Source organism: Antechinus flavipes, chromosome 4 (genome assembly GCF_016432865.1).
Source record: "Antechinus flavipes isolate AdamAnt ecotype Samford, QLD, Australia chromosome 4, AdamAnt_v2, whole genome shotgun sequence".
NCBI classification, from domain to species: domain Eukaryota; kingdom Metazoa; phylum Chordata; class Mammalia; order Dasyuromorphia; family Dasyuridae; genus Antechinus; species Antechinus flavipes.
In genome coordinates this window covers 43,909,810-43,922,054 of record NC_067401.1, presented here as the reverse complement: position 1 = coordinate 43,922,054, position 12,245 = coordinate 43,909,810, and the positions used below count along the sequence as shown (strand labels likewise).

At 38.4% G+C, this 12,245-nt stretch overlaps 1 protein-coding gene across 5 annotated transcripts in view; it reads right to left on the bottom strand.

The window, feature by feature from the left end:
• Window positions 1-12,245, bottom strand: part of TBX15 (T-box transcription factor 15) — a 142,170-nt gene that overhangs the window by 25,320 nt on the left and 104,605 nt on the right. For all 5 annotated transcript variants that reach the window (XM_051992890.1, XM_051992891.1, XM_051992892.1 and 2 more), the window contains one exon: window positions 10,898-10,962. In XM_051992890.1, coding sequence (XP_051848850.1) covers window positions 10,898-10,962 — 65 coding nt within the window. The remainder of the gene's footprint in view (window positions 1-10,897; window positions 10,963-12,245) is intronic.

Below are 12,245 nucleotides of genomic sequence, written 5' to 3'. Positions count from 1 at the left end.
CTCAGTTCCTCCTTCTTTTTCACTGGATCAGGGTTTGGCTTCTTCATTCAGACTGCTGAAACTGTCTTGTCATCTTGGGGATATTCTAAAGAACCACAAACTGACAAGAGGCCCACAACCTAGCTGAGAAGAATGATGGTGTAATACTTTCCACATGGCCACAAAGGCAGCCCTGGAGATGGCTTTTATGTAACAGAACCGCTGGTGTCCAATAGACCAATGAAGTCAAGAGTTCAAGATGTCCCTAGCCTGAAGAAAAGGAACTACAATGGACCAATTTCTGACACTCATAATATAAGAAAGTACTCTTACTTCCTTGCAGTCCAACTCATTGCCACTCCTCTGGATCTGGATTAAATGTTAAGGAAACAATATATTACCTAGATCTGATCCTCAAATTCTCTCCTCAGAGAACAAAAAAACATGTCCCTCAAGCCACAGTGGGCCTCATTATCACAGGCTCCAATATGTTAGCCATTACAAAGACATCACCCTGTTAGATGACACCATCACTGGTCAAGAGCCATAGATAACAAAATGATTGCCAACTTTTTCTGGCACTATAACATGAACAAAAGGACAATAGTGGAAAAAAGCTCATGACAGGGTAGGGAGAACAAATAACAAGATAAAAAAAATTAACATACTCTGAAAGACCATAAGCCAGAAAAAATGATAAATGATTATAAATTAAATGGATAGGAGATATTTGACTGGATGTTGCTAGGAGTCTATTTAGGTCTGGTTACCTAGTACTGTATCTATAACCATGATTGAGAAAGAAAGCAAGAAGAACATTGATTGAATCCACAGGTTGGCCCAAGCAGCAGACCCTATCCATGCCAGTCACAACAGAAAAATCATTCAAAATCCAAGGAGGCTGGAAATGTTGCAAGGAAAGAATAGAAAGAGGTTCAACGTGGAAAAACATAACTAATGCCTCCTGGGAGAATAAATGAAAATATAGATACTCACTGGGAGGGAGACACTTGGAAAAGCACAGTGGTTGAAAGAGAGTTTATGATTGGCCAACTGGATCTCAGCTTGTAAAATGAGTCAACCAGCATGTGAGCAATGGTTTTCAAGAGGGAATGTGACCTAGTGTTAGGCAAACTGGGCCCCAACTCAGAGACTTAAGTTCTTTTCTTATTCTCGTCACTGAATATTTATGCAAATTGGGAAATTTCCTCAGTCTCAGTATTACCTGTTTCATTATCTATAAATTGGCTTAAACTCATGAGTCTCTGAAGGAGGTGAATGTTAATGAATCACTTAATCAGTTCCCAATTGCAGTCCATTCTACCTCCATAATACCCCCAGCAAGCAATTCCTCTTCTCCATTCACATAGTAATTTCTCAGCTCAGACCTCATCATTTCTCATCTATAGAATTGTCATAGCCTCCTAACTGGCTGTCCTACCTCCACGTCCTCCTATTGACAATAAGGAGAAGCAGTGACACATGACAGAAGGAGATCTGGGTTTGGCCCCAGGAGGCAGAGGTTCAAATCCCAGCCTCATCACTTACTAGTCATGTAATCTCACATAAATCATTTGGACTCTCTGAGCCTCAATTTCTCCATCTACGAAATGAAATGTTCTGTAAAATATAAAATGCTTTTGAACCATGAAATGCAATATAAATGTGGTTGTTAATATATATTCTGATCATCCAGCTCTCTGAGAAAAAAGGTGACACAAATAAGAAATCAACAAGGATGTTGCTTCTATGGATTTGTTGTAGTTCAGTCATGTCTGATTTTTCATAACCCATTTTGAAGTTTTCTTGGCAAAGATACTAGAGTGGATTGCAATTTCCTTTTCCAACTCATTTTACAATTAATGAAGTGGAACAAACAGGGTTAAATGACTTGACCAGGAGCAAGCTTACAGTTTACAGATGAGTATTCCTGATTCCAAACCCAGTGCTCTATCCACTATGCAATCTAGCTATCTAACTCAGGACCACCTTCTCCAGAAAACCATACTTGATGGTTCCCATTTAAATGTTTTGGCTCATTCCCCAAATGTCTCCTTGGCCTTTAATCACATTTTCCCTCACATTATACTTTTTAGCTGTCCATTTATCTTTCACTTTTCTTATTCAATTGTAAGCTCCATGAGGTCAGGGGCTCTGTAATTTTTTTCATCTTTCTATTCCCAGGCTCTAACATGAGGCCCTTGATGCAAGAATGGTGATTGTTGAAGATATTGGAAGTTTTCTCAGCAACTTGGATAAAAGATAATATAGGAAAATAAAAGGTTGCTATGAATGGTGTCATTGCTTTTATTCACCTCAAAGGGATATAGATAAGTGATGAAGAAGAGAAAGGATAGGGGGGCTTGAAATGGAGAATTCTATCCAAGGGTTTTAACTGAAACCTAACCCGAAACAAATGTTCCTTTTCTAGGATAATGGCTAGCATTTATGTAGTGCTTTAAAGTTTCCAAAGCACTGACCATATGTTATTTCACTGGATCATGACAACCACCAGCCCTGTGAGGTTGTTATGATATTAGTGTCTCCAAAGACATAAAGCAAAGGTGTTAACCTTGCTTAACTGCTATTAATCCCGGCTAGTCATCTCTACTCTTTCCATCTGATGAAAGCTCCCACATCTTAGACTTCCCAGTTCCCCAGATCTTTCACATCTTTCTTCCTTACTGCATAATACTTTTGTCTCTGGAGGAAATATCAATCAAATCACAAGAGAATCCTGCCTTGGATCTAAGAGAGACAGCGCTATACAAGGCAAACTTCATTACAGCTTCTACTTGGTATGATCTGAGGGGATCTGTGAAACCCCATCATCCAAAAATATCTCCCACATCCATAACACCTGTTATAGTTTCTGAAATTCCACCATTATAGAATCATTCCTTTGGATTATCTGTAACTGTAGCAGCACTCATCTCCTAGGAAGAAAGATGATTCAGAACGGGAGATGAGGAGGAGAAAAAAGACTAATGGGGCAGGCCCTATTCTTTATAGCTAGCATATAGCAGTATCTAATGCTTTAAGGTTTACAAAAAGCTTAACAAATATTTAATTTTATCCTCACAAAATTCCTGGCAGCTAAATGCTATTACTAGTTCCATTAGTTTTATTTTACAGATGAAGGAAGTAGGATGGCCAAAAGCTCACATAGCAAATAAGAGTCTTAAGTCTCTAATTCCTGGTTCAGTGTTCTATCCCCCCGCTACCTTTTGATGAAAAAGCAACAGCTACTCCAATTTCCTGTAAGCAGATATAGTAATCTCAGAATACCTGAGATGAGATGCTTAAACAATGAGCAAGTCAAGAAACCTTGCTACTTCTTCATGGATCCAGCCCTTGCTACAGAGATCTGCCTTCATTAACCTACACCTCTGTGATGCAGTTTCCACTTGTGTCCTGGGAATCTGCACAATACAGAGTTTTAGGATTTGGGGGGCTGTTTGCATAAAGTAGAAATATCTTCTTGATAACAAGCTTTTCATTCAGTTACACCTGCATCCCTGATTCTGGAAATGTCAATGCCTCTTTACTCTGAGATCTGAAAGCAATGTCTTGATGCAGATTTGGCAAAGACTGGCAGTAGTGGGAGAGCCTGAGTCTTGCAGGACAGGAATTAACTCCCTTCAGATGCAAGGAGGCTTAGAGGGAATGCAGCCTGGATTAGAAGAACAAGAGTTGAGGAGGCACAAGGGGGTCATCCTGGATTCTCATGCTCCCTAGTACTTCAAAGATAAATTCAGATAAATCCTCAAATAGTTATGTTTGATCTGGCATTTGCCTAAAGATGTTCCCTGGATATTGACTGAAAACATCTTGTCCTGGATGAAACTGGTAGTAAAATCCTGACAGAAGTAACCAATTTCCTTAGCAGGACCAGCACTTTCACACCCCAGGAGAACTCAAATCCTCCAAGTTCCTTTTCTTGCCCTCCATTATTCTGGTCATGCTTTCAATGTCAGGGCAGTATCTGGCTGGTTTCCTCCTTCAGAGAACTGATAAGGTCGATCATAATGGGTTTCTCCTTCAGGCCAATGAAAAATAAAACTCAAAGTCTTGGTTTCCATTTCAATCCCTGCCCTTCTAACTCTGGAATAAGCTTGGCAGACTTTTTTTCCCACAAATCTAGGATTTACTTCCTGCAAGTCATCCTACAAAGGTATTATTCCCACTGTCATCAATAGCTTACCAACAACATCTCCCATGTCTATCTGTAAAAACCACTGACAGGGATCATCCTACCTTCATCAGTAAATTAAGCAAAGAGGCACTCACAGAAAGTCCCTTTCCTTCCTTGACTTCTAGATGGAGGAAGTTTGATAGAAGTTCCATCCTACTGCTAGGCAGCTGTTGCTGAGGCTCGCCGCCCCACCTGCCTTTGCTCACATCACACCCTTCCTTCCTAAAGCTTGCAGATGCTAGAGAATATGAATATCCTCTTTTCCTATATGAGCCAAGAAGCACAGAGAGATACTCATCATCCACAGCTAGATCTGCTGTTTCAAAGACTAGGTGTCCCAAACTTCTTGCGAGTGAAATTAATTTCAAATAATAATCAATTTCAGATTCAGTTCAAAATTGCCCTGATGGTATTCCAAACTATCAACTAAGATGATTTTACAGCTCTGTGAACTATTTATTTCTTTACACCTCTCTCTCTCTCTCTCTCTCTCTCTCTCTCTCTCTCTCTCTCTCTCTCTCTCTCTCTGTGTGTGTGTGTGTCTCCCACTCTTTCTCTCTCTCCCATTCTCTCTCTTTCTTTTTCTTTCTCTCTTCTCTTTCCCTTCCTTTTTACTCCTTTTCCCCTTCATCTTTATCTGCCTTTTTTCTCTTTCTTTCATCCTCTTCCTTCCTACATGTGCTTGGAATGACCTCCCCTTTCTGTCTTTCAATGACCTTGACTCTTAGTGAGAGCACTAGGATTGAATAGACAGCATCTGGAGATCATTCAATGCCTCCCAACTCAAAGACTCTGCTTCCTGTTTCACGCCTGCCTCAGCAGGAAGCCCAGCTCCATCAAATGATGAGGAAAAGTAACTCAGTAACCTCAGCTAAAGCAAAAAAGGCGTATCTACCTGACCACCTAATTCTGTCTTAGACTAATGTTCTTAGGCTACAAGCCTGTATATCTATGTCTGTCTATGTCACTATTGTTCCTCTTAGATTGTGAAGTTTCCTAGAGTCTAGATTGTGGTTATTTCCCAACATGGTACCTAGCACAAAGCCATATGTAACTGGGTATTCAATGGAGACTTTGAGAGATTTTGCTAGAGGATTATAGGAATTGCCAAATCATCCAGTAACCCCCAAGGCAAAAATCACATGGGCATTTCAAGTTGCCAGCTGATACTGTCCAAAGGAATAGACTTAATTACCATTAAGGATCTAAGCTTTCTATAGGCTATTAACTTCTAGGAGTTTGGAAAAAAATGATAAACAAGTACACTGGAATGTTTGAAGGATGAAAGGAGGGATTGTCGCTAGCATCTCCTTCTTAATTCCCAACCAATCGTGCTTGTAATGCTTTAGACTGTACAGCCAATCATATTGCTTTCCCCATCTCTGATGCTGCCATCTAATCTTGGGATGCTACTCCTTTGAAGGTAAAAATTATCTGTCTGCTCTCATTCAAAGTCTTTTTGGCCTACTGAGAAGCTAAAGCCTCCTTTTATTGGTAATTGATAGCCTTAAAAACAAATTGAACATGATCAAAACTCTGTAACTTGGTTTACCTTAATTTCTGTCCTAACAATTGCCTTCTGTATTCTGACTTGCACATACATGTAAATTTGCATATATGTGTGTATAGTATGTACATTAGAATGTAAGCTCTTTCAATTCAGGGACTGTTTTTCACTTTTTCTTTGTGTGCCTAAACAGTAACTGGCAACCAATCAGCAAACATAATAATATTTATAGCCAGCACCTATGTAATGCCTACGATTCACCGCACTAAGCACTTTTCAAATATTATCTCATTTAATCTTCACAATATCCCTGGGAGACAGGTGCTATTATTACCCCCAATTTACAGATGTTAATTGGCCTTCTTATGATCATACAGCTAGTAAGTGTCCAAGACAATATTTGAATTCAGTCTTTCTGATTCCAGGCTCAGCATTCCATCCATTATACTCTCTAGCACTAGCAAGCACTTACGAAGTACTCACTCTATGTGAGACACTGTGCTAAAGCCCTAAAGATTTAAAAAAAAAAATTAATGGGGAAATAAATATAAGTCAGAACACAAATGAAAAATTCAGTGCAGATGGAAGATAACTTGAGAGGAAATGACATGAGAAGCTAGGGGGACCAAGAAGACCTCCAGGAGGAGGTAGGTGCTTGAGCTGAGGATTCTAAATATCAGAGACTTGAAAGAAGAATGTTCAGGGCTTAGCAAAAGCATAAGGATAATTGGGCCCAAAGTGTGGAGAATGGGGATGCAAGGTCATGCTGAAAGAAAAGTAAATTGGCTAGTTTGGTTTTGGCCACAGAGCCCATGAAAGGGAATGAGTTATAAGATTTAAAAAGTAGAAATAGGCCAGGCTGTAAAGAACTTTGAATGACAAAGGACTTGTTATTTATCCTGGAGGCAATAGGGAGCCACTTGAATTCATTGCACAAGATGGTGACATAGTCAGAATTCTACTTTAGCAAAATCACTTTGGTAGCTTAATATTGAATTGCAAATAGGAGGGGCTTGAAGTAGGAAAACAACTTAGAAGATTGTTTTAAAAGTTCAAATAAGAGGGAGATGATGAGAGCCTGAATAGAAGAAGGAGCACATATTTAAGAGATATTGTAGAACAACTATTCTCAACAGTTGTTCCTGTTGGCCTCTAATGGTCCCTGAGACCTTTAGGGGAAATCCATAAGGTTAAGACTATTTTCACAACAATACTAAGATATTTTGATTTCCTTCTATAACTAGATCCCATAGAAACAAAAATGCTTTAGGGTGCTCAATTTTTAAGAACATAAAGTAGTCCCAAGACCTTCTGTGGAAGAGAAAGAAATTGCAAGATTTGGCAAGAAATAGGGAAAGGGTGGGAAGGAGGGAGGAAACAGAGAAAGGAGTCAAAAATGACATTGGGATTTTGAAATTGGATGACTGGAAGGATAGTTGTCTTTGACAGGAATTAGGAAATTCAGAAGGGGAAGGGTTTGGCGGGGAGAGATGATGAATTCTCTTTTAGGCGTGTTGAGCTTAAAAGGCCTATGGGACATCCAGTTCGAAATGTCCAACAAACAATTGCTCAGCAGAGAGATAAAGTGCTGGATAAGTAGATCTGGGAATCATACATAATGGTTTGGGCCAATAGGAGATAATGAAATTATCAAGTAAGAGAAAATAGAAGGAGGAAGGGAAGAAGACCAGGACGAAGTCTTGGGGAATATCCACAGTTGGACACTCACCATTGTGAGCTTATTGATTGATTGATCTGCTTGAACCCATGTGTTTGAAGACCCTAAATGAAAACGAAGCCATCACCTTCAGAAAGAGATCAGGAGTTTGAGACGACTATAATTGTTAGAAAGGGGCATAGATTTCCAGATGTGAACTTCTCTTCCTGAATTCAAATCGAGCTTCGAAAACATACTAGCTGAATGACCCTACTTACTTTTTATTTTTAAATTTTATAGATAAAGAAAGATGAGTCCGGGGTTAGTAAATATCAGAGGAAGGATTCAAACTTAAGCTTCACTAGACCCAAATTTTCTGCTATGTCTCTATTTTCTGCTCCCCACTACCAACCCTATCAACACATACATTCAAGGGATAAAGTTGTGTTCTATGGAACACTAACTTATTGGTATCGTAATACTCAATTTTGAGTCTTAGGCACTATATAAATGGGTGGAAGCATTTTTTCAGAGAGTAATGTTTAGAAATACTCTTCCTTTCTTCCACCTCTTCATCAGGCCCTGACTGGGAATTGGTCCTTCCCTTTTAGAGGCCCTCTGGATTGTGCTGGGATAGATAGTGCTTGACAAACCTGAACATGTTTTGGTTTGGGGTTTGGCAAATTCTGGGTCTCCAAAGTACTTCACAAATGTTTTGTGTTCAGTAAAATCAAAAGACATTGGCCAAGCACCTTCCCCCCCTAATTTTTAAGCCCATGTGTTTTTAAGAGAAATTTAATCCGTATGTTTCTGGTACATTTATATGTAACTCATCAAATATCCTTTTGTGCAAAATGCTTAATGTTGAAAATGCCTTGGGAGATTTTAAAAAATTTTTAAGACTTTCTGTTAATATCAAGAAACTTTAATGGGGTGGAGCAACCCACAGGGTACACACTGGTCACTAAGATATGGGTAGCTTGATATCTAGCCCTTTCTTTATCCCTGACACATTAAGAGCTTGCATTTTTTTTTAAGTTTCTATTATTCTGTGCCATAAAGACAAAACCAGTAGAGTATAATAAAGACCTAGTCTCTAAGCAGTGTGGTATAGAGAGGATAAAGAGTCAGCTTCAGAGACCAAAAGATCAATATTCAAATCCTTCCTTGGATATATATTAACCATTTGACCTAAGACAAATCATTTAAACTCTCATTGACTAATACAGCTCTTTAAGATTAGTCACAGAATACAGAAAAAGATTATATTGTTTGGAACAGAAATTTTAAAAAATTAAAAGGCAGACAAAATCCAGGCCATGTGGTTAAAAAATAACTACCTCGTAGTTTCTTAGAACTATTTTGGGCATGAGGGCAGGGGTGGGAAGGGATTTGGGGAAGAGGTATACATTACATGGGGAGGGTTAGGTAAAGGGGAAAATTGCATCATATAGTTAACTAACTAGTTGAGACACTGAGACACTGAAGAAACAAAGACTGAAAAACGGCACATAAAATGATGTTGTGTGGTCTTCAGAGGTCCAGGCCCAGGGCTCTAGAGACATTTTGAATGATACCATCACCCAGCTTCTTTTTAGATAGAGACCTCAGGCAAGAACACACTAAGTTGCTTTTGAATGTATTTTGGCCTACTGGGGGTCTGGGAGAAGAGACAGAACTTTTCCATTGCTTACAATGGGGCATGTATGTGTGGAAAGCGCCTAACAACTCTTATCAGAGACTCAGACAAGAGGAACTGATGGCAATTGTGCGGCCTAGTTCTGTAAAAACAAACAAACAAAAAAAAAAAAAACAGAGCTAAAATAACTGGGAAAATCCAAGACTAAAAACTCTTGTTTGGTACAAGGATTCTAAACATATCTCTTGAACTAAAGTGGCTCCAAACCCAACCTTTGGAAATACAGGTGGATTCAAAAGATAAATTGCAGTGAGGTGATGATTTGCTTTACAGATCATAGAATTGTGGACTGCAGAGATCTTCTATTTCAAGGGTTCTTCACCTTTTTTGTATTGTGGAATCATTGGTGAAACTTATGAGTTCTTCTTGAAAATAATGTCTTTAAAATGCATAAAATAAAATATATGGAATTACAAAGGAAAACAATTGTTGAAATATATTTATCAAAATATTTTTAAGTTCACTGACCCACAAGTTAAGGATCCCTGAGTTAAAGAAAAGGGAACAATATATTTCACTAGATAAAGTTTTCCTATCCAGAAGTCTCCATCCAGTTGCAATCACAGCTTTTAGTTCCTTAGCTTTGTGTACTCATTTTTCTCCGTTGCAAAATGAGATGAATACTATTTTGTTCCTATCAACTTCATAAATAAGTTTGATTCCCAATGCCTTTATGTTTTTTTAGGAGAATATCACAGGGTTTTACAACTACAAACAGGAACTGTGTCTCAAAGAGTTTATTTTCAGCTGGGTACTCAGAGCAGTGTATGCTTGAGTAGTTTCTAACTTTAGAAATTCATTCTTGCCCAGTCATTGACACTGTTGACTATCTGGGAGTATCCTATGACTTTGGACTCATTTTACCTGCAGGCTTCCCTGAGAAATAAAGTTTGCCTAACTCTTTCCTTGTCTGTGGTAATTCTGGTGACATCCTTAAGTAGGACAAGAAAGAGTGCTTAAAATTCAAAGAGAGTGCTAAGCCAGTATTCCATATTTGTAAAGAAATATAGAAAACTGAAGAAGGCCTAAGAAAGTTTTAAAATGCTTAAATTAATGAAAAGTTATTCTTCTAAAGAAAGGTTAGGAATTATAAGGGTTTCAGAGAAAACTGGGAAGATTTGTAGGAAATGACACATGGTGAAGTAAGTAGTACCAGAAGAACAATCTATATAATAACAAAGACAATGAGCTTTGAAAGACTTAGAAACTCTATTCAGTGCTATATCCTAGTAAATATTGATTATATTTTTTGCCAGACTCTGAGCAAAAAAAAAAAATACAATTACATTCACTCTTTTAGGTTGTACTAATAAAGAAATCTATCAAAAAAATTAAAGAAACCCATCTCCCCCAGTTGCAGGATTAGTGGTCACTGTTTTAATGTGTGTGTGTGTGTGTGTGTGTGTGTGTGTGTGTGTGTGCGTGTGTGTGTGTGTGTGTGGTTTTCTAATATGAACATTTTGACTTACAAAGAAAAACAGAAAAGAGGATTGTGTATACAATTATGAATTTCCATTGTATATAGTTTTTGAAGTATATATTCAATTTAATTACAATAATTCCAAACCTGTTCTGCTTATTTGTATCTCCTTCTGAACTTGCTTCTATCTTCTGTATATTTTTTAAATGTTTATTTGATGATACTTTCTTTTCTTCTTTATCTGCCACCACTCTCACTCCTCATTTCCTTCCCCCACCCTAGCTTCAATTTTCCACCTTATTTTTCTTTATTAAATATGATATTATCTGTGTTCTGTAAAACAGATGGTCATTGACAAAGCCAGAGTCAGAAGAGGCAAGTGAGAATAAAATCACAGTAGAAAGAGATATCCAGGAACCCTTTTTCCCCATTTTCCTTACCTGTTTCTCCCAGAATCCCTGAAGCCTTTAGCAAAGGGGTTTCGATCAATTTTTAATCTGGTGATCTGGAAACCATAAAATAAAATCAAATTAGTACTTTCAACATAGATTTCCTTTCCAATTATTCCTCTTTAAAAATCACCCTGAGTTCATAGCTGATATCACCCTTCGTTTTCTTTTCAGGTTTTGTTCCAAGATAAAAAATTAGAAAGCAATCATATTTTTACCTGAAGACTGACCAAGAGATCATTGAGAGAAGTGCAGGATGAAATCTGGCCAAATCCTGCAATGGGAGTTCCCTCACCCATGGATCCATGGGGCTGTGCATTTGTTATTACCATGAGAATTGTTGAAATCCTGCCTCTGCCTCTGAAAAACTATGTAACTTTCTGTGCCTCCTGCAGTACCTCAAAAGGCAGTCTTCATAAACTAAGGCAAACTGGACCCAATGAGATCAGAAAGATACTTGCTTCTTCAAAAGTAGGAAGTCTACTAGCCCAATTTCCCCAGGTGGGGCAGAGTCCCCTTCTATATCTTAACTCCAGTCACAGAATCAATTATTTTTCCAGTGCCTACACTGGCAACGCTTGACCAATAAATCCCATAAGAATTCCAGTGTTTCCATTTTTGGCCATGGCCATGAGAGCCATTCTGCTACTTATGTGTCTGGAGCAGATGTTAATGACTCATTATAGGCAAACCCTTGAGGACCTGAAAGTTGGGGTGGGGAGTCAAAGGAAAGAGGAGGGAGAAATACTGAATTTACTGTAATTCTAGAAATGAGAGAATAGCATCACTTAAGACTCTTTTCAATTTTCTGCAAATCATAGGACTTATCACTAGGACAGCTCATGTTATTTCCTGTGTTGCAAATCCCCAAAGCTCTCCTCATCTCCCTTTCCGAACCACTTCCTCACAGTGGAATTTCCCAAAGACACAGTCTTTAAAAGTCTTTAAAAGGCAACATGAGATCTTGACAACCAGACTTCGACATGAAAGAACTGTTAGCTTTAAGGTGACTTTTTTTTCCCCTGAAACACTTCTTGCTCCAATATCACATGCTAATAACACGACACTAATAATGTAGTGAAAGAAAGCAATTCTGCCTCTGTTTTATGGAGCAGATCAGGAGCCTGAAAGTTTGGCTTTCTAAATCCCACTGTCTGCCACATGAAGACTGCAGTGAATTTAAAGAATGTCATTGCTTTTTCTGTTCTTAACTTAAAATCAGCTCTTTCCTCCTCCATAATCCTCAGTAATAAACTACACACCATATTTTCTTTTCAAGTTGAGGTTATAATCGTTCATTCTCCCTTTCAAGTTGGCTTATGTCGTCAGACCCATTTAT